General features: G+C 42.5%; 1 protein-coding gene across 6 annotated transcripts in view; it reads left to right on the top strand.

Annotated features, from left to right (window-relative positions):
• The first annotated feature begins 919 nt into the window (after window positions 1-919).
• The window catches only part of LOC108043155 (single-minded homolog 2), a 32,728-nt gene continuing 7,375 nt past the window's right edge, over window positions 920-26,272 (top strand). The window contains exons 1-4 of one of the 6 annotated variants that reach the window (XM_044457162.1): window positions 920-1,109; window positions 2,944-3,401; window positions 16,044-16,234; window positions 22,937-23,061. In XM_044457162.1, coding sequence (XP_044313097.1) covers window positions 3,346-3,401; window positions 16,044-16,234; window positions 22,937-23,061 — 372 coding nt within the window. In that variant the 5' untranslated portion in view covers window positions 920-1,109; window positions 2,944-3,345. Of the gene's footprint in view, window positions 1,130-2,203; window positions 2,224-2,895; window positions 3,402-16,043; window positions 16,235-22,936; window positions 23,062-26,272 lie in introns of those variants that run through there. The other 5 variants (XM_044457165.1, XM_044457163.1, XM_044457164.1 and 2 more) reach the window with 5 other exon arrangements.

The following is a 26,272-nucleotide window of genomic DNA, read 5'->3' as shown; positions in this document are numbered from 1 at the left end:
TAGTACATAAGTATGGCTTAAGAGCGACCACTGTACCTATGAGAAGTGGAAGCAACCTGAAGCATCAACATCTGTGACATGCGGTCAAAGGCGGACGTAGCATATGGACATGGCCTATGGCATAGGGGCTTTGTGTATCCAATCGGGTTCTTGGGCACGGACATTTTGCCCGTCTAGGTATACGAATATGATTTCTGGCTCTGGGCTGCGGTGTGCATTTCGTACTCCTTGTTCTTTGCGGTTGTCAAGTGGCACATGTGAATAAATCATTTGCGATAAGCGCGAAGTGAGTGCTCATGTTTATGGCCTTAATGGCTTTGGTCACACCAAATAAAATTTGCATTTTAGTGGAAAAACGAAGAAAATCCGGCTCAGATAAGTTCGAAATGGAAGGAGAGGCGATACAGTGAGATGCCATTGAGCGATAGCACTGATAGCTCTTAATTACCGCCTAATTAATTAAGAGATGAGCGATGTGCCCCGAATTTCCACAAACAGTGCGCTGGAAAGAGTCGACTCTACTTGGCTGTGTGAGTGCGAACACGCCCACTCACTGGATTGAGCGGAAAGAGCGGGTGCGAATGAGATAGCCGCAATGCTTCCAAGACTTCCTTGGTTGGTTGCTCCCTTCCAGTCACACGTATGGCGACGTCGGAATATCTGGAAGTGGAACATCGTTCGCTCCATCTCGCTCCCACGCGGCCGCGTCGCTTGGCGATCGTTTGTTGCCAGGACGACTGGAAGTGGCCAAAACACACACGCCCGTGTTCCTGTGCCAGCGCGTTCCGCCAGGACTGGTTTTTCCTATCGTTTCACGGCGCCAGCTCAGTTCTTGTTGGAATCTCAAAGCGGTTACGTGGCCGCAGCGCAGCAGAATCGGGTTTGAAAGAGAAAGAGAGAGCCCCCGCCCCCCTTGAGTGCGTGCGAGTGAGAGAGCGCGCTGCAGTCTCCTCCGCCCGTGTGTTTCGTTTCAAATGCCTGCGTTCCGTCTGTCCCAGTCCGTTTTTTTGGCACTGTTATTCATTCGCTCATTCACTCGTTTCTGGCGCTCGCGTGCAGTCGCTGCTCCCTCCTAACGGTTGTTCCGCCGTCGCCAGATCCCGCTAAAGGTGGGTGCGTGTGTGTGTGCGTGAGTGCCCCCCAAAAAGTGAAAAAACAACAATAGCGGCGAAAGCGAAACGCATCACGCGATACCCTGTAACTGGATAGTTCTATTTAGGAATTTCAAAGAGCAGCAGAGCAGAGTCACGTGTGCAAGTGCAGACTGCCGGCGGTCATTCACTCTTATCCACCAAACACCCACGCTCCCACATGTGTATGCGGTTGTGTGCGTGCCAGACAAATGTCACTTTGACAACTCGCCTCTGCTTGCTCCTCTGCCGGCGCCTCTGCCAGCGTCGACGTCGATCGTGCCGTAAATGATTTGCGTGCCGTTCTTGCGTTAGCGCTTTTGGTTCCGTGCCGATTTTGATTTCCTCTGTTGCATGCGTCGTCATCGCATTCGCCATCGCAAACATCGCCCATTGATAAACCAGAGCCCACCAGCCACAACACCAACAACAGCAACTGCAAAAGTGCAAGTGAAAAGCAAAAGTGTTGCCACGAAAGAACCAAAACAATAACCTGCTAAATTGCAGCTGCCCGAATCAAAACAAAAATATAAAACATCCAACCCAGTTTAAAAGCAATTGAGAAAGGATTGGCGAAATTTCCCTAACACAAGAACCCATAAATAAAACAGTTGAATCAAATTAAATTAATCATTAGTGCTCTCTTTTTGACTTTAGTAATGCGAATTCAGTACAACATTTTACTTTACAAATTGCCAATAAACTTTGTAAATTATATTGATCCTTTATTACGCATTATTTGGCGACTCTGAAAGTTTACCATATTTTTCTTGCAATAAATATGACATTAAATACAATTTCAAATATTTTAAAAACCAAGTGTAAATAAAATTGCATTAAAGGACTCGTATTTTAATCCGTTTTATTTTCATCAGTATTAGATACATTAGGTTTTAAACAGGAAAGGAGTAGTTTGGATTATTTGAAATTGTATGATGTTTGTAATATCAACTTTTTAACGGAATGTAAACAGTTAGGTTTCGAAAGTTAGAGTCCAAATAAGAACTAAAATTAAAACTACACTGAACAGTAACGTTTTGTTCATGTTGATGTTTAAAAAATTTTAAACTTGGTGTGCTAAAACTTTAAAAAGGTATAAATTGAACAATTTATAATATTTTTCCGACCATTTTAAATAAGGTTTTCATTCTATTGATTAACGAACTATTATAATTATAATCAATCATAAAGAGATTTCCTTTTTTTTGAAAAAAGTGTCTCTTAACCTGCTAGGTGTATTTAGTTAACAGGAATACCTTTCATACCGAAACATTGTTTTTCTATCTCAGTCTCTCCCCCACAAATGTTTAAAATTATGTAGGTACTTAACTAACGATTATTCGGTAGATCATACAAATTGTATACTCGGGCTAATACTCTATATTTTGTATTCCTTTAACATAAAAAACTTAAGATTAAAGTGGAAGAAAGAAGTGTTTAAGATTGATAGACAATCAAACTATTTAAATTGCAGAATATTATACAAAAAATACAAATACAAAATACAAAAATATGCGTTTCTATTGAAATGCATATAAACGTTTTAAAATGTGTTATCGCTTAAATGCGTTTTATCAAAATAATCTAATCACCATGATAGGTACATTTTAAATTTGCTAAAACCTATTTTCATCCAAAATGTTTTTCTTGTTTAGGCCAATTAATGAATAAATGTAATAGGCCCAATCAAATTTATAGTTTTTAAAAATTCGTACAGCCCACAATCGAATAAATAAAATAATTACTTTGCAATCACAATTCCCAGCCTTTCTCAATTGCTGAATCACAGTTTCGCATAAAATCACTCATACAGCTCCAGCCAACTGAAACTACAGTGCAATAAAAAAAAAGAAGCGCGAGAAATGAAAAAGCAAACAAAATGTAAGCGTGATGATAATTAAAAATAAATACAAAGAAGAAAAAACGAAATTTACGCGTGGCTACAACTCCGAAACCGAAAACCCGCAGCAGCATCTCTACGGATCTGATCGCACTCAGCTTCTGGCTGTCTGTGTGCGAGTCTGTGTGTGAGAGTGTACCCAGAGCAAGCCAAATCAATAAATAAAAACCAATTACAAAAAAAATACAAAACGAAGAGAATCAACCTGCAGTACGACAGACAAGCAGAAGGCAGAAGACAACGAAAAATTGATACGAAAAATAATAAGAGTAAAAATCATTCACGACGGCGACCATAACGAACTCCGCCCTAGCAATGAGCCAGCTGGGCACCGTCTACGCCACCAAGCGAAGGCGACGCAACGGCAAGAGGTGAGTCCCAGTTCCCAGTTCCCAGTTCGCAGTTCTCAGTTTCCAGTACAGTTCAAGTCCCAGATCCAGTCCAATCCCGAGATACAGATACCCGATACCGATACCAATTCAGATATAAATGCGCAGCGGGAGGCGGAATGTTTGGGGAGCGGGTTGGGTGCTCTGTTATTACTGAAAGATTTCAATCAATGCGCGTGAGTGGCTGCGATTGGCTGCACTTGCCACTTACCCACTTGCCAACTTGCCACCTTGTGGCGCCACCCGCTGACGTTTCGTCCGTGGGCTCCATCAATCTCCGTAGCTACTGGTCTTAAATCCAACCATTCGATTATTAATGATCCGCTGGGCATTTGTTGACAAATCGCCTTCGCCATTGACTTTTGACTTGGCCCTTGGAAGGGGCGAATCCCCTGTGCCGGCCTAAGTCTCAAATTGATTTGCATTATGCATGTCGGGGCAGGTTACCGTGAAATTACAGTAGCCAAACAGTTGATGGAGATGATGATGATGATGATGGTCATGATGACGGCAGCGGCGGCCCCTCCGGCTGTTCGCTGGGGGAGATCGGAATCTGCCTGTCCCAAGGTGCACATAATTTCTGATAATTTTGTGTACTTAGCTGCTGCATCAGCACAAAGAATAATGTTTTCAATATAAATATATGAGAACTCACGCATTATCATGAGCAGCGTCGGTAAATATGCAGAAAGCGAGCTGGTGCGCACTGCAGCTCCGACCACGCCCACCCGCCGGGTGCGGACCACCGATCGCTAATGTTGCGACCCCCATAATCAAGAGTCACTGATCAGCTTCAGCGCCTTAGCCTTGAATGTGGCGAGGAACAGGGAGCTCAAGACTGAAACCATTATCGTGGAAATAGCGAAGAATCAGGAGCTATTTAGTACAACAACATGGCTCTATACGGATAGGCCATAAGAGTCTTATTATCTAATGTATTCTGTTTGTCCGATTAGCTTTAGTACCTTAAATTAGTTAGTCATAAATTAACAATCCAGCTGGGGATCTAAACTGCTTTCAAAAATAAGGTTCGCCTAATATGGCTAACCAATGATGTATAATTGTATTGTAAAAACTTTAACAGGAAAACTCTTGAAAAATTATTGTAAATAGCACCTTTATGTTGGATAGGATTATTTAAATTGGAAAATTAAAAATGTATACCCTTGAGTTTTATAATTTCTTATATTGGTACATTTGAGGAGTCTTTCATTTTGAAAACATATTTGGAAGCTTACATGAAGTATTCTGAGAATAAAAATATATATTTTTTTAAAGACGTATTTATAAGATTGGCTATTATGAAGGAATTGCCTCATATTTTAAATATCCCCTAAGGAACTTTGAAATACTCTTGAATTTAAAATGTGCTTGGGATAAAAAAAATAATTAACGTTATTATCTTTATTATTTAGTTATATAAAACCGTAATAAGCCCAGTGTTCCTTTGGGCAATTCCATGTTTCTTATTTATTAGGTTCCCTTGGAATAAGTTTATTTCCCTTTACGCGCAAAGTTCGCTTTTAACTTAAGTTCCTAGTTGTGCCGTAAAACTTCCACTTAATACGTTTCACCATCGACAGGCAGTCGCGTAATTCGCTGTTCTTTGTGGCTTGATAAGGAATAAAAAAAACAATTATGCTTTACTGCAGTTGGCGAAACAGAAAAAATGCCTGGGCCTTCAAAGTGCCACCCCGTGGACCCTGGCTGTGGGCCTGCCTCGAAGCTGACACCGACTCTGACTCGCTCGACTGACGCAAAATTGTCACCTTGCCTCTCCCTGCTGCAATGCACACCTGCAATTATTCGAGTGGCAGGTCGAGAGCCTCACTCTTTTTAGGGTTCTGCGCCGCGCGGGACCCCTCCTCGATCATAGTTTTCATTTTTAATGTTTTTAATGAACTGATCAAAAAGTGCTCTCCTTAGCTTGAAGCCAGCACTGCTCTGTTCTTTTTTACAACAATTTAATTGAGCTCATAAGTGGCAGGGAACAGCTGCCTTTTGATACATGCCCCTCACTCCTAGCTCCTTGCAAATATTACGCATACGACGCATAGGCTGGCGGTGCATTTGTTCATAACATTTGGCCAAGTTCGCGCCTTGCGTGCAAGTATTTTATTGGGAACTTATCTATTCAATTGAATTCGAGCAATTTTCAGCACTATAAAGTTTTTGGGAGGAAATAACTAGTTCGAAAATTTAATAATAATTGAATAAATATAGAAAAATAAAATAAATCTTTATTTTGTTTTATATTTATGGAAAAATATGACATTTTTAAATTGAATATGTTCGTTTGTCTAGTTTCCAAAATAAAAAAACATTTGCAAGTTTTGATACAATTTTTTTTTATTAGTCCTTAAGACTGCAGTGCATCCATAAATTTGAATTAAACCAAATTAAAACCTGGTATAATTTAACACATACTATTTTAAAATGCTTTTCTTAACATTTATTGCCTCCTTATTTCCTTCTACCTTAATATTTGTTTTGTTAATTTTATCTCAATAGTCTTGGAATTCGCGGTATTTTACTTTCTTTCCGTTTTCCTTTGCCTCTAAATGCAATCACTTCAGTGCACGGTTTAATTGGAAGCCATTGCATCCGTTTCTGAGAGTTGTTGGCCATTACCACAAGTAGTTAAAGTTCTATACAGCCCCTAACCCCAAAACCATTCCACCAACTTAACCCTCCAAAACGCTTTGCCCCGCGCTGTTGGGTTCCACTTGTTGGTTGTTATGGATATATCAGTCCTGCTTTTGGTTTATTGATTATCAGCTTGTTGTTTATGCTCTCTATGTAAGCTTTTATTTTTGTTGCAACTAAGTGCAGGTGTGTGAGGGTATCCATGTTATTGATTGCTGCAGCTGGTATCCTTTACAATGCTCCTTTGCAGTTGTTGTGCAATTGTAATTAGCCATGTTTCAGTTGCAATTGTTGGTGTTGCAGTAGCTGGAGCCTTTGAGCGGTTTAAAGTTCAAGCGCTCGTATTTTATGCAGTTGGATTGAGTTGCAAAACTTGTTGGATAAAAGTGGGGGGTTGAAGAATTTGATTTCGGAGTTTAAAGCAAAGTCGAAGGAAATACTTAATAAAAGTTAAAGTTTTGTCCATGCGTACTTTACCTTAAAACATTTATATCCGTAAATGTATTCACACATTATTAATTTTAACAAGAGAGAACGCTATAGTCGGGTGCCCCGACTATCAGATACCCGTTACTTAGGTAAAGGGAGTGCGAGGGAGATGGAGATAGAAACTTTGATCACGCATAACTTTTTAACGAATGGTCCGATTTGAAAATTTTTTTCTACATTTCGATAGGTATTGATAAATACAATAAAACTGCATTTTTACTTTTCCGAAATATTTAAATTTTTAAAATCGTATATAAGCGATTGTGGGCGTTAAAGGGGGCGTGGCACCAGTTTGAAACAAACTTGCGCTGCGTAGGAACTCCTAAAATCTACATGCAAAATGCCAATCTTCTAGCTTTTATAGTTTCCGAGATCTCAGCGTTCATACGGACGGACAGACAGACGGACAGACAGACGGACAGACGGACAGACAGACAGACGGACAGACGGACATGGCTATATCGACTCGGCTAGTGACCCTGATCAAGAATATATATACTTTATAGGGTCGGAAACGCTTCCTTCTAGCTGTTACATACTTTTGCACGAATACAATATACCCTTTTACTCTACGAGTAACGGGTATAAAAATGTAATACTGAAACCTACCCATAACCATTTAACCTAATTTATTTATAAATTCATAATAAATTAGATTGGAAGATATCCATTTTTTATGTTCATATATTAACTGTGCTGAATGTAAAATTGGATTGCTATTGAGATCTTCGACAAGGAATAGATTCCCTTTGCCAACGTCAAAAGTTAATTACCATCCTTGTAACTGAACGTGCAACCCCACTATACTTATTTCCCATTTCCCTCTGTAGCAAATTTGTGAAATTTTTGATGAATTACATTTCGGAGTATATGAATTGTTGTATTCCCACATGCCAGGAGATCGGTCAATGGAAAACCGCAGCCCACTGCGACATATGTTTTTGCCGGTTCAGTCGGAGCACGGCTTTCAGAGTCCCTCTCCAGCGACCATATGGCCAGGACCTCTTTCACATGGCGCACATAAATTTGGAAGTCGCAGCTCAATTTAATGTTGGTCAAACGGACTGACCAGCCGGCGGGCGATGGCTGGGTGGGTGGGGGAGACACCACATGGCCCATGGTGGTGGGTTGCTCATTAGTTGCGCCTGCGCCCTCCTCACAAAAGCCAGTTCACATGGGGTTAAAAGTATCTCGTCTGAAAGACCGACTGGCGGGTTATTCTATTTAGTTAATTACTGTGGAATGGGGGGTGTCTGAGATCGGTAGATATATGTATGTGGGTTGAATGACATATGCCGGGGGATATCCTTTTAAACTAAAGTTAAAACTCCTTAAAGATGGGTCTACTTTTCTCACTCCCTACCGATTCATTAGAAAATGTTGATTTTTTTATGGACGATTTTCCATTGGGGACGTCGTGGAAAAATGGCTTTAAATGCTTTTGCTACCGTCTTTGGTTAACCGTTTTTCCACTGCCAGTTCGCTTCAGTTGCTTGCCGGCGATTATCCGTCTGCGAGTGTGTGTATCTAAGTATCTATATCTACGGTATACCTCTCCTTGTTCCACTCCCACTCGCCGGCTGCCTGGTGTCCGTGTGTTAGTAATTAACACCATTGCGTAATGCAGCGTATCGAAGCCTAAATAGTGCTGCTCCATATGCCAAGCTGGGCGGCGGTGGGGCCTGAGATTTGGCCAGGAGAAAGGGGTACTCCGGTATCAGCCATTAAACGAGTACGAGTGTCTCTTTCTGCCTATGGCTGTCTCATTTGGGGCAGCTACTTTGTTGCCATTTATGGGGCTGAGGTCCCGCATCAGTCATGTCGGAAGGTGTTGAAGCGCTTTCGGCCTTACAAGCGAATTAGATGGCCTAAAGCCATCGATTTGTCAGACTTTCTGTCTGGCCAGCGGATCAGGATCTCCGGCCAGGGATCGGTTCGGTGTCAGTGAACTGTCGACCCGTCGGGTTAGTCCGTACACGGGCCACCACTAATCCATAAGCCACTGCGAACCCGGCTGACCACCTGCATTTGGCCAACCCCGAGCCTAGCCCAGGTTAGTCAGCGAAAGCAAAACAAAAGAATTCTGAATTAACCCAAAGCGTTCCATTAAAATCCACCACCGAAGTGCGGCTGGCAGTAAAAGTTCCAGCAGCAGGAATAGGACTCTAGCACCAGGACCACAACCAGGACGCACTGTTGCCCTCTGCATTTTTTGTTTTTCTGCTTTTTCGAGTGTGCGCTGAAGTGGAGCGCCCAAGGGGCTGGCCGGGAGCGGCGGAGTGGGGGTTACTTTGGGCCAGTGCTGCAGTCGGTGAGGAGGTGGTATCTGCCCGGCAGGTGATACTTTTAGTTACCTTTCTCCCTTTTCAATGCCCTGGCCAAAGGGATCGTTTAGCTCTGCCAGTGAGCTTACAAAAGGCTTTCTATTATCGAGAATGGGGCTGAACAAAAACTTCTTTGTAACGAAAATGATTACCTGAATGTTAGCTTTATTATGCTGCCATAATAAAACAAATTAACACAATAGTCTTAAATTTTTTTTTTACATGGATAATATTGCTAAAAAAGTAAGATACAGCACATTTGTTATATCATACCAAAGCATTATTGAAATCTTGTTTTGACTATAATTAATATTGTAGTTGGGACATAATTCATATTCATGCCTTTAAGAAATACTGTAACTTTGAAGTTTGAACTGTAAATTTTTATTTAAATAAATATAATTGTTTATTTAAAGTTAAGGTATTTACGTATTCACTTTAAAGTTGATCATGCGACTAGTATGAAAGATGGAAACGAATCTGCTTTAATGCAGAGGAAATGTATATCTTAGAGGTCATTACAGCTTAGTAAACTTAAATATTGTGTCGTGTATTTTAATAACTAGGTGAAAGTGTGGCATTGATAAATGTGCTTTCTTATAATTTCTTAATATTCAAAACCCAACAAGAAAATAGATTTCTATAATCAAGACTCCAGTCCAGTCCGACAGCTCAATTTTTTAATAAAGATGTAGCTCATTTATTTACTGATTAAATTTCATTTATTCAATTGGCTGCGGGTGAAAAATCGAAATCAGATACAAATTTTAATAATTATACGGGTCGGTCAAATGATAAATGATTAAGGCCAAAATGCCAAATGCGCATCATTAGCACACAGTAGCCCCTTTTTCCCATTCTTGGCCCAATCCTGCGCCCCACTAAATCCAAAGGCCGCGCCCACCGTAGAAGGCAGGGTGGAACCCGCCCCCTTCGCCTTCTTCTTCTGTATTCTCCTTCTTCTGTTCCTAATTCGCCCACTACCACTCCCACTCCCTTCCACCCGCCCACATCCCTTGCCGCCTTCCTTTTTGGCGTTCGCAGCTGTCAAAAGGTTTTCAAAGTTGCCTTTGCCCGGCGCTTTGATGTCGCCCCCGAATGAATGTGTGTATGTGTGTTTTGTATCTGTGTGTATTAGCTGCCTTTGTGTGTGTGTGTGTGTGTGTCAGTAGTAGATACATTTTTTCCCAAAGCCCACATGGCCTGGCTTTGGGGCTCCTTTTAGTGAGAGACCAAAAGAGATTCCGCTGCGCGAATCGCAAAAATGTTTAATCGATAAAATAAATGAGTTGCCTTTGCCACAGTTTAGCTGTTGTTGTTGTTACTGTTGTTCTTGTAGTTTCAGTTCCCCCGGCTGGCACAGTTGACGTTATTCTTGTGCTGAACTTTTGCCGCCCCATAGAACATCTACAATAAGTATACGAACTAAGGAAGGCGAGCTTGACAAGGGTAATCATAAAACTAAAAACGGCAGCACACTCACTTTGGCCGTTATGACCGTAGTTTTATGTACTCACTGCAAGAATGTATCTGGTGGATACAAATTGCTTTTAGCTCGGTAGATCATAAATTGAATCGGCAGCGCAAAACTTTTGCGATGGGAAAACTGTCGCTGGCCATAGATCAAACGCGATTGTCGGCCTCTCAAAAGCTATCGATAACATTTATCACTTCATTAAGCGAACGGAACGAACATTCCTCCGCCTCTGTTTGTACAATTAATATGCAAATGAGTCGCGAGGGGCATGGAAGATGTACTGCTTGTGGCATCTTAATGTGGCATCACCGCATTCGAAATATGCAAATAATGCGTTTAACAACTTAATTCGGTTCACAGTCCATTCAAGAAGTGTTTCGCCCCTCTGACGATTAGCGCGGGCCGTGAACCTGAGCCTGGGACCGATTCTGCCGAGATTCTCATTGGAATCCTTCGTCAGATACACTTAGAATAAATGGATCAAGCCGAAATAAATCGGAAAGGTTTCTAGAGTTAAGAAGTTCGCTTTCCTATAATTAGATTTGATAGCCTCAAATTAAACATAGAATTAAAGTTACATATTGCTTACACTTAACATTTGTTTCAATGATAATCATATTGTTGACAAATATTAATATAATATAAAATTATGATAATGACCATATATGATCTCATATCTAGTTGACCATCCTAAAAACCTTTTCATACTCTTGTAATGGTAAATTTAATTTTTGTAAGATTTTTCTAAAGCAAAAAAAGAAGATACCTCTACCAATAAAAAATACATTTAATAATATGGATATAACTATATAACTATAACTATATAACTATAACTAAAAAAATAATATCGATTTTTAAACGATCATATCTAATAAGCTTATAAGTTTATTAAAACCAGTGGAAAAACCCCCTTTTGATACAATTTCTTATTATTTTTATTTTCTGTGTATACTGACTCCAGTTTCTCCAACTCCGATCCACTTCTTTCTCCTCTCCCCGCCGCCTTGTTATCTTGACAGAGTTGCGCGATCGTTTTGTAGTCGCTTTTGGTTTCAGCTACTGCCTGGCGATTCACTTTTCTCGCTTTCGGGTTGACAAAATTAATGAGTTGGCCAAGCTGCGAAGCTCCTCTCGCGCTCTTTCTTCCTGTTCGCGCTCCTCGTTAATTTTAACAGCTTTGGGATGCTGAGCCTTAAAATTTATGCGTGAATTTGGCGCAGATCCATTAAGTGGTCCATAGATTAGGAGGTTCCCTTTGTGAGCGGATTCGGACTCGGCCGGCGGATCGGGCTAAGTGACTGGACCAATGTCGCAGCACGGTAGCATAGTAGCATGTTCCGCCGTTGACAGCTTCCCTAAATGGCGCTTAAATTCGAGCCTCGCTTTAACTGGCCCCGCTTTGTTTTGACATTTTTATATGCAGAAATGTAAATTCAATTAATTGTGACATTTTCGAAAAATACCATGCTGACAGCCCGATATGTTTTTGCATTTTTTAAGGCCGGCGAGTGGATGTTCGGCATCAACAAGTGGGTGGCTGTTTAAAAGTATGCAAAATCAAATTAGTTGCAGTAAAAGTGAGCTGTGATGACCCACAATCAGCTGGCGTTGTTTAGAATTTTAGGTTTTGGACACGCTACTTGGCGTTTTGCGGGTGTGGAAAGGGTTGTGGCACTTTCAGTGGCAAGGGGGCACATCTATCAGGTGCAATGGCGGCACGCAGCTCTCGGCCAACACGCATAGGCCAAAGTCAAGAGAGCCAGCCGATGAATGAATGAGTGTCTGGTCTGGTCTGCGTGAGTGTGTGTGGGCTTGCTACTAACGGTTTGCTGCGATTTTGGCGCCAAATCGAGCGTGTTATGATCGACAACAACAGCAACAATAACAACAACAATAGCGGTAGCAAAAGCCTGCTGAACACGCTGCGTATGCGTAATGATTTGCATGCAAGCCCGGCGAAGAAGTGAACTGAAGGCGTAGACAGCTGAGCTGGATGCCATGAACTCACGTGCCCCCCAAAGGATTGCGTGTCATTTGTTTATAAACACATCACAAAGGCACGAGGAAGCGGTTTGAAGCGGGGGTGCCGGCTTAGCACTGGCGTATGCAAATCCAAGCTAGGGTCGAGGGGTCGCAGTGGGCATTAAGCAGCAATCGACACTTGCAAATAGGAGTTTATTTGAAAAGAAAGTTTTCGGTTATTTGCCAACTTTGCAAATTAAAACAGTTTTTCTCTCCATACACACACAAAGAAATATTAAGTTCATGTGAAGGTATTGGAGTACTTTTCGCAGAAATATGTAGGTTTCCGTCTTGGGTTTTCTACGTTATTAAAGAGTACATTTATGACCGCTTGATTTACTTATATTTCTGATTAGCCTACGTCAGTAAATGGTTAAGCTATTAAAATAGTTTTATTAAATATTATCGATGATAATAGGCAAATTAAAAAATGAGTACGAATAATTTATTCATCAGTTAAGCCAATTACATTATTCAATAAACATCGTTCCTATTACTAAATCGTTACTAAATTTATTTATAACTTTATTATAGGGCCCAATACTACTACTCTTTTACGAGATCTTTCAACTTGTAAACAACCGAATTTGCTCAAAAAAGACTTATAAACACCAGTATCTAAATAAATTGCTTTTGTATTTATAGCTTAAATGCTTTTAATTAGTTTAATTATTTTGTTTGCTCGTTTAAGCATAATGTCTATACTTCTATGTTTTCCAATATCTGTACTGCTCGCGACAACAGCGGGCGTGGTGCGTCGGGATTTAGGGCTTATATCTTATTTGTAAGATCTCTGGACTTTGCTTTGGCGTGCTTTGGGCGGTGAGCGGTGGGCGAGACGACAGCCTTGGACCTTGCAATTTGTGTCAACCCAGTCGAGACACACTCACACAGCAACGGTCCGCAATCCCTGAGCTCCTCCCTCCGATCCCGACAACGAAACCCCAATCCCAAAAGTCGTCCGCATTGTAATTTCTTTAAAAGCAATTCATTTCATAATGGGAAAAGGAAAGAAGAAATGTGAAGAAGAATGCCGAATGGGTGGGATGGGTGGCAAAGCAGGGAAGCAACGAAAATGGCGAAAAGTAATACATGGGGAAAATGTATGGAAAGGACGACGGCGACGACGACGCTGAAGGAAAATAAAAATGGCTTTTTGGGGCTGAAAGTTTGTAAGGAACGCGGAGCACACACACATACACGCTACAGATATCCTTTGTTGGCTAGGATTCCTCTCTAAATCCTCTCTGTGTTTCTCTTGCTTGACGTTTTTATGGCCCCAGACAAAAGGTTGTGCCACCTTTCACCTTTCTTCCGCCACCACCGAAAGTTCTTTACTTTTTGGAAAGTTGTTTATGGAATTAATTTTATTCCCAGTACTTGCCGCCCGCCAGTCCTGCCGCCGGTCCTTTGCCCTTGCCATTTGGCTTCTTTTTCTCTGCCTCGCTATAGATAATAAGAAAATTATACATTTTATGCCGCAAACTGAGAGCGAGAGGGGCACAACGGCAAAAAATAATACACCGCATTGCCCCCAATTTGGCAGGGGCCTCAATTTGGCCTGGCTGGAAATTATTTCTATGTCGATTCTGTTTGCTAATTCGCAGCCTTGACTGGCGTCCTCGAGTGCATTCCGATGCGTCTAACGGTTTCGTTCATCAATATAATCATCCCCCGAGATCCAGCTATAAGTTCGCGATCGCTCGTTTATCCTTTTTTGCCAGACACTGATCATTTTCAAATTTCTTCGTAATTGGCTATTTCATTAAATGCGTTCTTTCGTTTGATTCGTTTGATGAGAGCTCTCCGGTCCAAAGTGTCCCACATTTAGCGTCGATTTGTGTAGCCAGCCACTGGAATCCTTTGGGTCTTGGAGGAATTCCTATCTGCGATCCCCTTATCCTCGGCTGCAGGGCGACAAGTTGGCATTCCTCCTGCAGGACAACACCTTGGTGGCACGATAATGGAACTGGGATTGGGATTGCTCCGATAGCAACTGGGTGGATTATCCGGCCGGCGACAATTTGAGGCAACATGTCGTCCAGTTTTGTGACATCAAACGGACATGCCACTGACAATTACCCGGGAACCTGCAGCAGCGAAAAAAAATGCACAGGACGAGGTCCGGCAGCCAATTAACTTAACGCGACAATATCCTGCAACAGTCCACGTCCTTTTTACCCGTCTCGTGTGTGTGTGCTTTGTGTGTGCATCCGAGCAAAAAGTTTTCTAAATAAAACAACTCGCACAAAAACTGAAACGGCAAACAAAACATCTAAAAAATTTCAAACATTAACAAAAAAGCCACGCAAGCGGAGAGGGGAAAGGGTTGGATCGGCCATGGAGGGGGTCGTCTCATAAATTACAACAATAATTATATTTAATTGCGGCAATTAACTTTGTAATAATGTCAATGAAAATGATGAGACAAAATATGATTAAAAAAAGAACACAGCACACACAACGAGGGAAAAGACGGAGGGAAGCCAAAGAGAATGCAGCTTATAAAGACAATCCGACAGAACCGTTCCGATTATCCGCTTATGGCCACAGATAATGATGAATTAGCGGCAAAGCTTTTGAGTCCGCGTCCAACCACGAGCTAATCCAGATTGCCACCACTCATTCCCGATTCCCCGTTCCTCGTGTCCCCTCATAAACGGATTTTGCATTTATGAGCTCCGCGGCTCCTATCCCTCACAACCCCATAACATCGGATACTGCATTTGGCTTTACAATGGCATTTTTGACTCGGCTCCGGGTTGGTTTCGCCAGGGTCCTCGAACATTTTATGACATTTAATTGGAGTGGTTTCAGATTGCGGTCCGACTTCTGATTTCTGCCTGTATCTGTGCATATCCCCGTTTATGATTTGATTCATGGAAACTGTTAGAGGTGGAGCCGGTAATGGGGCGATTAACTTTCTGAATCGAGACTGGGACTCGAAACAAAAAAAATGTAATGCATAATACGTATGAAAATCCGATCGATTACTTAGATGGACTATGAGAGCTGACTTAATTATTTGTTTAGTCAAGTCTTTCTTTAGTTCTTCAAAAACGCCCTATTTTTATTATTAAATATATTATTTCAAAGCTGCCTTTATTTTCTAGCCAAGATGGCAACGTATTTACTAAAAGTTTTTATATATTTATATTTTTTAAAATTAGAGTTTGTTTTTATAACGATTGAATAGAAAAGTTAATGGCATAATTTCTCACATTAACAGAAAATGCGATTTAAAACAGGAAAAATGCGTTGGTCATTAAAAGCGATACCTATCACGCAATTGCGCAAAACAAAGTTAGGGGATCGCTGGTGCAATTCACACACTCCATTTAGATCGACTAATCAGCGGACCAAGTGGGCATAGCTAATCGAACCAACCCACCCTAGATTGAGTGTCTGTTTTATAGTCGTAATCCTTGAGAGCCGCTGTCCATCTGGGGGAGGATTGAGGTCCATGGTCCGGCTATTATATAGTTTCGGGTAACTGATAAGTGCAATTAATAATTTTGACCTTTTCAAGTTCACGCCACCGCCGCCGTCGGCGTTGCCGTCGCCAGCTGACGCGGTCGAGGCCTCGGGCCGTTCTATTTAGGGAGCCACTTTCCATTTATGCATGAAAATTGTTTTTAATTTCCCTTTCACTCATTTCACCCCCAGCCTGAAGCCGCCGCCCAAGGATGGCGTCACAAAGAGCAATCCATCAAAGCGGCATCGGGAGCGCCTCAACGCCGAGCTGGATCTTTTGGCCTCGCTGCTGCCCTTCGAGCAGAACATCTTGAGCAAACTGGATCGACTGAGCATTCTAAGGCTGTCCGTTAGTTATTTAAGAACCAAAAGTTATTTTCAAGGTGAGTGCTAGTCCTTTAGTGGGGGAGATGGGGGAAAACACCCTCGCCATACGGCGCGTAACGATTTCGGCCTATTAAATCGATTATGCCCGGTCTGAGGAACTCCCCGTTCTGGGTTTGGTTGGTCAGACCGTGGCCCAGACCCTAAACATGACTCATAAATGATTCAAAACTAATTTCAACGCCGCGCCAGGAGGTCCTCTCCTCCCGAAAAGCGAAGGAGCGACAGACAAACACACGCACGTGCTGTTGACGGATTAAGGAACAGGAAGGAAGCAGCCAGCAGCGTGGGGCGGTCTAGAAAAAAGTAGCGAGGGGCTAACAAACACAGGGGAAAATTGGGAAAATATGCATTTCACTTTGTTTCTCCAAAACTGACTGGGAAATAGAAATTAAAGTATCATTTTTTGGACAATGGAAACTCAATTTGCACTCCTTAATTTAGTTAAAGATTTTAAAACCAAGCCAACACTTTTACAAAATTTAAATCTTTAAAATCTTGCAAAGACTTTCATATTTAAAACCCTAAACTATTCTTCTTAACCCCGTTTTTTGTCTCTTTACAAACGTTTTAAGCCTACTTTTAACTTGCCATAAAGTGTAGAAACCTTGCCTAAAGGCTTATATATTTTCCGCAGTGCTTTTGATGTTGTCTGCATTTTAGTCAGTCGGGAACAGACATAGCAAAGCCCGGAGCTGGAGGAACTAGCATATGTATCTACTTCTCTCAGGGGTGCTTTAGGCTTTCTCGGGTCCAATGTGTGGCTTGACCTAGGGGTAGTTGAACAGCACTCGTCGGGAGGAGAGGGGTCAACATATTTGTATAATTTAAATTAATTAAAACAAATGCAATAAACTCTCGGGCCTTGATGGCTTGATTAACGATTCGTCCGTCTGAGTTCGTTGGCATTTCGCGTTTGTTTTAATGACCAACACGAAAAAATGAAAATAAAGAAAATATTTAATTGCTTCATTCGCTTTCATTGCGATAAAATTGGCAAAGTCCAGCGGGGATGGAGCGGCATGTGTGGCATGACAGTTTAAATGAGGTTTAAGTGCAGAATTAAAGGGCCTCCGAGGCCGCTACACAGATCCTGCCCCATCCAATGCAGCCCACGTGGCGAAATCGAGGAATGATAGAGAAAAGGTACCAGAACTTCAGTAAATATTTTGACAATTAGCGGTCAAGCGTAGTTCAGCGTTAATTGCACTGGCAAACTGTTGGCTTAGAGGACACAAAAAAAGGAACAACCGTCCGCCACGTGCCGCTTTGTGCATTGTGAAAAGTCAATATAAACATTAGTTTCCTTCGCCAATGGCATCCCCCGAAAGGACTGCCGGGGAACCTCGCAGGACACTCCATGCACAACGACGACGACTACGACGACGACGGGTTAATGGACCAGAACCGTTGCGGCGTGTGCCCCGGTGAGTGGCCCCTGCCCCAGCCCTCGATGTTTATGTCCTTCCAGGGGTTTCGTTTGTTTGCCCAGATAGATGTTCTCGGATATTATCGGGATCATTTAATTTACAATTAGTGTTTGTTTGCCTCCGAACCCCTGGCCTGGGAATGGGTTCGGTTTTTGGGCCCGGGGATCCGAATGCGACGTGTGCCGCTCATGGATTACCAGCGGAAGCACTCAAGACGATTAGAATTGATTAGAAGTCAGCCGGAAGGAGGGAGGATGCTGCCTCTCCGATAGGAAAGTTTGCCATGTATCCTCCAGACAATACATATATATATATTTTATATATCTATTTGGGGGTGCGGGATCCCATCTGTAGTTGCTTGACCCTGACTTGCGCAAAAAACCTCTGCTTCACGAAACCGAAAACAATACGGAAAACGGACGAGCAAAAACCGAACTGGAAATGTTCTCTATACCGGGAAAAGCAGAGTTTCGTTTTTGCATTTGTTGTACTAGTTGGGACCACGCCCCTCAGCCCAATCGCCCCCACCCCCGATGATTTAGTAGTTCTTTCTCTGTGGTATTTTCGTACCTTTCTGTGCGCTTTTTCCACTATCTCTGGGTTTGGTTTCGAGGCGAGCTAAATAATTAAAGCGCGCTGCTAATGGGCCATTGTCTTGGTCCGAAAGCGGGGGGGTGGACTGGTCTGGCAGGGGCAACTGTCCATAATTGCCACGGCCACCTTTCGGCTTCTGGCCATAATTGTTAAGACGCGCAATTTCTACATTTTTAATGCTCGCGATGCCGAAGCTCCTGTTCCGAGTTCGACGTCTGCCTAATTGATGAGTTGCGTAATTAAGTGGCAAAGGGAGAGGTAGGAACAATTGCTGAAACATTAGTTGTTATGACCCTTTTGATATTGATAGTTTCTGTTTTAACGATTATTATTCATTCTATTCTATTTTCTGTACGCAGCACGCTAAGCTGTAAACGCAGCTTTCCCCAGCTATTCAACCCCCCCATGGCGAACTAATGCCATTAAAAATGGCAGTAAAAAGCGGCCCATAAGCAAATTAGTTCCCAAGAACCGACAAGTGCTCTGCTACCCATTTGAGCAGCTACCTCAAAGATTTGGTAACTTGAGATGGGAACGCATTTGCATTTGCATTGGCATTTCGCCAATCCAACGAGTTCCCACACACGACTATAAGATGCACTGCAAAAACAATTCGAGATACATGAATATATGAATTTCTAAACGTTTACAAACCATGTGTTGTTTGAAATGTTTGAAATTTTGGATAAAAATATTTTTGCGAATACTAAGTACCATTTTTGTAGCCTGTTCAATAAAACCAGCTTATCCTTGAATTCGCTACAAATTTGCCATCTGCCAAAATTGTAACATTATTATTATATTTTTGCTTATTATATCTCGCTCCCAAGCATTTCTAGTCTACATTTCTTTGAATAGATTTACTGGCGAATCATGTCGCCATTACTTTTGACTTGGCCTTCGGCGGTCTTTTAACTGGTTCTCGGGGGTTCGTGGGAAGTGGCAGAGCTGTGGAAACCTGCTGAGCACATTATGAATGAATCTGCGGCGAAGACGTTGCACCTGAAACATGGGACACCTGAGATGGGCGGCCTGCAAGTCACCCACCGATTACTGGCCACGACAAGGTCACTTGGTCAGCCTGTCCTCGCCCCTCTCTCTACTGCTTTCTCCGCCAGCAAGCCATTTATGTTATTATCAAAATTGCCTCAGGCAGTTGCTTCCAATTGGGTTAAAAAGTCTGTACTAGACAGGGGGGATGGGATGAGGCCAAGGCTCAGTTCTTAACCTATAAACATAGTGAAGCCAGTTCCAGCGGCATTTGGCCAATTTTTTGTACATTGTAACATGACTTTCGTGCGTTGCTCCAGTTAAGGCCTTCCTAGGCCCCCTTAACCCTCCGTTGCCGGCTCGGCTCAAAACCAGACAATGAATGGGTCGCAGGCGGACATGCAATCAGTCAGGCGATGGCTATGGCGATGGCGATGCACTTGCCTACCAGCTCCATGAAGGTGTTGTTTTTGTTGGATTCGGTATTGCTGGTGCGGTTGTTTTTACTCAAAGGCGTCGCATTGTCACGCCGGCCAATGCTCAGCTGATTCTATATAGCCGCACAAGTGGGTCTTTACGGACACATAGCTTGTATGCATTGGTTGGGGGCGGCAGGAGACGACATTGCGTGACTTACGTAGGTCGACACCCCCTCTAGTTTCTCCTCACCTCCGGGGAAAAAGATACAATGTCTAAAGGCCTAGTTCAATTTAAAGTCCAATAAACGATTCAGCTGCTTTAAAATTGTAGAATAGGCTTGAACTGCCTCTCTTTCCCTCTGTAATTGCACACAGCGTTGAATTGGAAAATACTCCTGGCCAGAAACTTGAAACCTTGATATAAACTTCCGCAGACAGAACCAATTTGAGTATGTTAGGTTTAACCAACTATAAAAGTGCTACTCCTTGAAGTGTCTAAAACAAGGCTAGAGATCTCACAAAGATCTATGAATATATACTTAAAGATAAATTTAAAGTGGAATTTCAGCCTCAGGAGAATTTGACATTATTTCATTTAAAACATGACCATCAGCTCACTTACTATTTGAAAATTCACACAAAAATAAAGGGTATTATGTTACCCTTTTTAAAAAGTTCTCTTATATAGTAAAGCAAATGATTCTCATAAAAAAAATGCTCAAATAAATGCCAAAGGAAATTAATTATAATTAACACGACTTAATGAACCCGTAAACTAATAAATAAATTAGATGATAACTTTATAATTGTTAACTGAGTGTTTTGTATCGGACTATAAAGTTTTTTACTATCTTATTTTGAGTATTTCCCTAATTAATTTCAAAAAATTAAATAAAATCTGTTGCGAGCATCAAATATATTTGTTATATATGTCCATCTTTGTGTTAGTCTACCTAGTCTGACAGCTCTTTTATCGGTTCCTATTTAATATTCCTCTAAACCGACAATAGTTCACACTCCCAGGGCGCCTGCAAGCTAAATTCTTGTATCGGGCCAACTAACCTTTCCTTTGTTTGACCCACAACGGTGGTGTGGCGCCTCCAAAAGCGCTGTCACTCCTGACACCTGCCAATGGTTGCTGGCGGTGCCGCTGCTGATGCTCCGGGTATACGGATATATTCCCGCCGCTGGGGCGCTGTCAGTTTTCCAATCAAATCCGCTGATGAGTTTGACATTTCCATGACATATTTGCTTCTGTCGGCACGGAAAATGTTTGCCAAAATGTCAGAAAATTTAAACTTTATTTATTATTCTGCGCCAAGCCGTGCCACCGACTCGGGACACGCCCAGTTCCAGCTCCATCGCCATCGCCAGCGCCAGCATAATTGACGCCACCTTAGGAAAACGGGGAAAAGCGGGAAAAGCAAGGAAAATGGCCCAGAGTTGGAGGTGCCGTCAGTGCAACGTCATTAGGGCGAGTATCTTTCGGGTCTTCTTCGTTCGCTGCGCACGCTTTTCCTGTGCCTTTTCCCAACTTGTTTTCACATTGGTTTTTCTCTCTGTCTGGCTTTTCTCTTTGGCCACTTGGGTGGGGTTTTCCATCGTGGTCGTCGTCGTCGCCGCCATTTTTATGTATGTACATCATCGAGCGCTGCGGAGAGTTTGTGCCCTGCCCCACCCTGTAGCCGAGATTTTGCGCTTTTCCGGTCGTTCGCAGCCCAAGATTTTCATCCACCGTCGTCCGTTTAACGAGCGTACGGGGGTGGGTCCGTAAAGATGGAAGCGCCAGCAGAGAAAATGGGGGAAAATAGCAGCGGAAAATGCGGAGAATTTGTCGTAAATTTGGTTTATTCGCCATGTAATAATACAATGTTAGTGCAATAAAGGCACCGGTCAGATTTTGTAACCCGAAACCCCGTACAAAACCCAACCCAAATCTCTCCCCGGCAGAAATTAATTAAATGGGTTTATGCACGTACAAAAAATTAAAATATACCACCAGAAATAATAAAAAAGCGGCGACGAATGTAAACTGAGCCTAATTAAATTATGAATAATTACGGCCGCGTCCTAGGCCAAGTGGCTGTAAAGGATCACGCCAGGATTACACGCACATGATGCAATTTGTTTGGGCCACATTAGGCGAGTGGAGCTTTTCGGGGGAGGAGGGGAGTGGCCAGAGGCCAAAAGCCAGAGGCAACTATTTGTTTTATCGCACTTTCGCTAAAATGAACAATCTTTCGCTGTTGGGCAGAGACCGAGTGGGAGCGAGTCACTTTTGTTAATTTGATAAAAAGGTCGAAAAGGCCGAGATTAAAGCGAGGCGACAAGGAGCTCCAGTTTGCGGTCAGCTTGGCCAGGAAAAGCGGTCGGGAGTTGGGGTTGGAATGCTAACCTGCTAATTGAAATTGAAGCCAAACTCCGAGAGTTTTCCCCGTGCTTAGGGGTTGCATTTGGGTGGAAGCGGGGGGACTTTTCCTCGAGGCTTGCCATGCGTAAATTAACTCTGCCTTTGTTTTTATTTTAGCTACTGTTTTATTTCTCTTTAACATTTTTTATTTTTCCCATTTGCGTTGATAAAAATCATAATTTATGACATCAGCTGGCGTGGCATAATTTTTGGCCAGGACAACACTCTTAACCACCCTCTCCGTACCTCGAAAACCTTTTACTAATATTGTGAAAATATATGAAGTTCCATTTCTTTTATCGTTTATCGCACATAAATCAATTTTTGTGACAAATTTATTATAAAAACCCGCTCGGCTCCCACAAAATAAAACTCCACCGCCAAGAAATAAATAAACAAAAGTGATGGGAGGAGAAAAATAAAATGAAATTTTCCAAGGCAAAATGGCGTCCTGGTTGGGCCTAAGGGTGGTTAGTTCAAGGATTGGATTGGTGGTGGGGGCCAAGGGGGCGAAAGTTCTCATAAAATATTACAATGACACCATAAACAATTTTTAGTACTTTGCCAAAGCCGTAAATATTTATTGTACGAGTATTTTCGGAGAGTTGAGGCAGACACACATACCCATCACAATATATATCTATGATATATTGGATTTTTATGAAGTTACTATGGTTATGCCAGTCCCTCTCCTCGCTGAAGGTGGGTTTGTAAAACAATTGAGTGGATTATTTATGGGCAGGCAATTTCCTCAACTTTATTCAGTTCTTTTGAGTGAATATCAAATATTTATGGTTAATAAAATATCCAAAAATGCCTCAGTTTGTAAAAAGTATCTCTCTCTTTCTCGACTTGCAGTTGTTATGCATAAGGAAAAGGAGGAGAACGGAGTCCTGCCCCACATACACGCACACGACGGCTACAGGACACGAGAGCTGGGCGCCTTCGAGCACGGCCTGTTGGATGGTGATATGTTCCTCCAGGTGAGTTGAGAGTCCGGAGTCCGGAGTGCCGAGTCCAGCGCACAAACCCCATCAACTCCTCTCAATTGCCTCGATTTGTCTTCATCAGTGGTTGTTTGATAGCTTCATTGGCCAGGATACGTGGCGTATTTATGTAGTGGGGGGGGAGTGAAGGGACATAATCAATCAGCGTCTTGTTAGCCGAGAGAGTTTCCATTGATAAATACTGGGCACGCAATCGGACGGTGGTGGGGGTGTGTAATATTCCACTTCCCCGCTTCGATTCCATCATTTGTAATTGTCTGCAATTAATAAGTGCTCGAATTGATTAACCTAATTGAAAATTGCCTATGCACTAACCGGAAAAACTGATTAATTTACGGGAGTAATATAATATGGCTTCACAGGATTATTTACATGGCCAGAAATGTAGATAACTAATTATATTTATACATTCTATTTCTTAATATTTATGTAGCTAGAAGTTTTTATGTATTTACATTTTGTTCTGTATTCTCTTAAAACCATAAAAAGCCCCATTCAATTAATCTGCCTACTAGCAACACAACAAAGCTGAATCCAAATTAATTCGCTATTTTTCAAGTCCAAATATTTAACGATTTCTCTACAATTAATTAGCAGTTATCATGTTGAAGCGAAACAGCTGCACCGAACTGGAGCACATATAAAAAATTATGCATTTCAAGTTTATGTGCCAAAATACACCAATTAAATTGTCGCACAGCACTCCCCCGTCGCCGTTGCAGTCCGCGCCTTGGGGCAGTTGCATGTTTTTGCTGAATTAAAAGTGCATGTGCCTCAGTATTTGTTTGTTGCAGTGTCCGAGGCGCCAACATATGCACTTGTCACAGTCATGACAGTTTAATTTAATGCGCACATAGCTCACCGGGCATTGGAGCAGGCGGCCACCGGGCGAGTGGTGCTGCCACAGCTGACACTGCCTTCTGACCCACCAACCGTGGACCTCCCCTACTTCCCTACCCCATTCCGCCCGAGACAGACACACGCAATTGTGCAACATGCACTTGCAGCGGCAACAACAACCTCCTTTTTGCACATGCCGCTTTTTTTGGCTGCAATCCACACACACAATTCAATGTCAAAGTCCAAACTAACCACCCGCCCAAGTGCGGTATGCACCACTGACACACACACAAACACACTCTTACACTCTCTGTGGCACAAATGGGGCAATGCACATTGCAGTTTCGTGTTTGGCTGCATTACGTATACGCAGGGTGGCCCGCGGGCGAGTGGCGAATTTGAATGCGAGCCAAAAAACGCTCGGCTGCACCACCCTTTTCCTGACTGCAGCTAATTGTCGAGCTCAAAACTGCACAATTGTGCATTTCCGTGCATATTTTTAGTCTGTCTCACAGAGGTCCTGGCAGCGGGAAAAGTCCTGTGGCACGGTGGCCGCCGTGAGGTGTGCATATTTAGTTTTAATACCTCGGGTATTTGTTACCTGTTGCCCGTGAAGTTTTACTTTTTGCTGCAGCTGTTGCTGTGGCTGTTCCTGTTTATTATGGGTCACATATTATCATTAGAAAATGGCATTTTGTCACGCAGCTTAGTTGAGGGCTAGCACACACATACTCGTACACACACTGGCGCAGCATTTAATTGTCTTCCGTTTTCACTGAAAGTAAAACACTTTCAACACTTTGCTCGCCAACATGATATGAACTCAACTTTCCATGCAACAGTTTTTGGTGGCAGATCCGCGAAAGATATTAACTGGCGAGCCACTAGGCGAGGGTCTGCCGCCGCTGGGGGTGGGCTTTATTAAGCAATTATCTAGACGAGCATGGGCAAATTGGCCAAACTAGAAAGGCTCCTCCTCCCCCCACCACCCAACACGCCCCCCTCAAGTCTTTCCTGCATCTGCCTAGGAAATGGTAAAATAATCGCCGCCAACTTATCAAATCTCACAACTGAAATGCAAGATTTACCCACACACACACTGAATATACCCAGGCACAGCCTCTCCATCCCCATGCCCCCACTATTGTATAAAGACGGGCGGGTATTATTAAAATCGCATTAGAAGACGCCGCAGACGAGCTTGTCTAAATTGTAGCTGCTGGAGCGACAGAGAGGCCCGATATGCCATCAGGTGGGAAAGGGATGGGGCAGAGAAACAATTAGACTGTGGGGAGAAATCTTTCTTGGTCGTATAAAAAGGTAAAATGCCGCAAGAAATGAAAAGAGAACAGCAAAAAACTGTAGAAAAAAAGAAAATAAATTTCAAGTGAACAGGACTTACAGGGGAAACACGAAAATTTATATACTCTTTATTGCCATATTATTATATGTCTGTATGAATATATTAACACTTAAAGTAAACAAAGGGAAAGTAAACTAGGGCTTAAAGAAAAAATATGTTTAGCTACAAATAGAAGGTCCTAAATAGTTTTAGAGACATGGGTAAACATAATGCATGTATCTTTAAGTATAGATAGGCAACCATTTATATAAACCATTTTTGCTTTACAAATCTAGCATACTCGTTTAAAGAGTCACAAATGGTGGCTGATGTAAATACCTATTTTTTTAGTGGTTTTTTAATTATGCCCCATATAAACCCCATATACATTTACGAGTTTGCAGCTCAACATAATCTACCACTTTACATTTAAGACAATCCACCCCCACTTGCTATTCACTTCATCCAAATAGAGTATACGTAAGTATAATATAACCACGTCTCCATCGATTACTGGCTACCGTTGGGGAGATCTTTATGACGATTATTGATGCAAGACCAGTCCGCGTGGCCTGATGACAATCCATGCAGCCCAGCATATGGCAGCATGGCAGCACCATATCCTTGCGGGCTGTTGATGCGTTTTAAATGATGACGCCACTTAGCATTTATGTCGGCTAATGCCAACTCTCGCAAGGAGTTGGTTACCCGCTGTTCGGCCGATCTCTGGCCCGATCAGCTCCTCTCTGGCCAATCCTGCGCTCGCTGCTCTGTAATTAGCAGCAATCGCGCACATTTTTCTCCGGCTAAAATCGGGGAGACTTCCTTTCGATGCCGCTCTATGTGGTGGCTGCAAATTGATATTTAAATACGCCCGTATTAATTACGCGCCGTATTTGTGTGTTGTGTGTTCAGCGGTGTTGTTTTCGGTTCGGTTATATTAATTACGACCGCACCGCCACGGAGGCACTAATGGAGCATTGGCAAATTTGTCTTTCGGAGCGG

This window comes from Drosophila rhopaloa, unplaced genomic scaffold, assembly GCF_018152115.1.
Source record: "Drosophila rhopaloa isolate 14029-0021.01 unplaced genomic scaffold, ASM1815211v1 contig_155, whole genome shotgun sequence".
Classification (NCBI taxonomy): domain Eukaryota; kingdom Metazoa; phylum Arthropoda; class Insecta; order Diptera; family Drosophilidae; genus Drosophila; species Drosophila rhopaloa.
The sequence above is the reverse complement of the archived record's forward strand: the minus strand, read 5'-3'. Positions and strand labels throughout refer to the sequence as shown.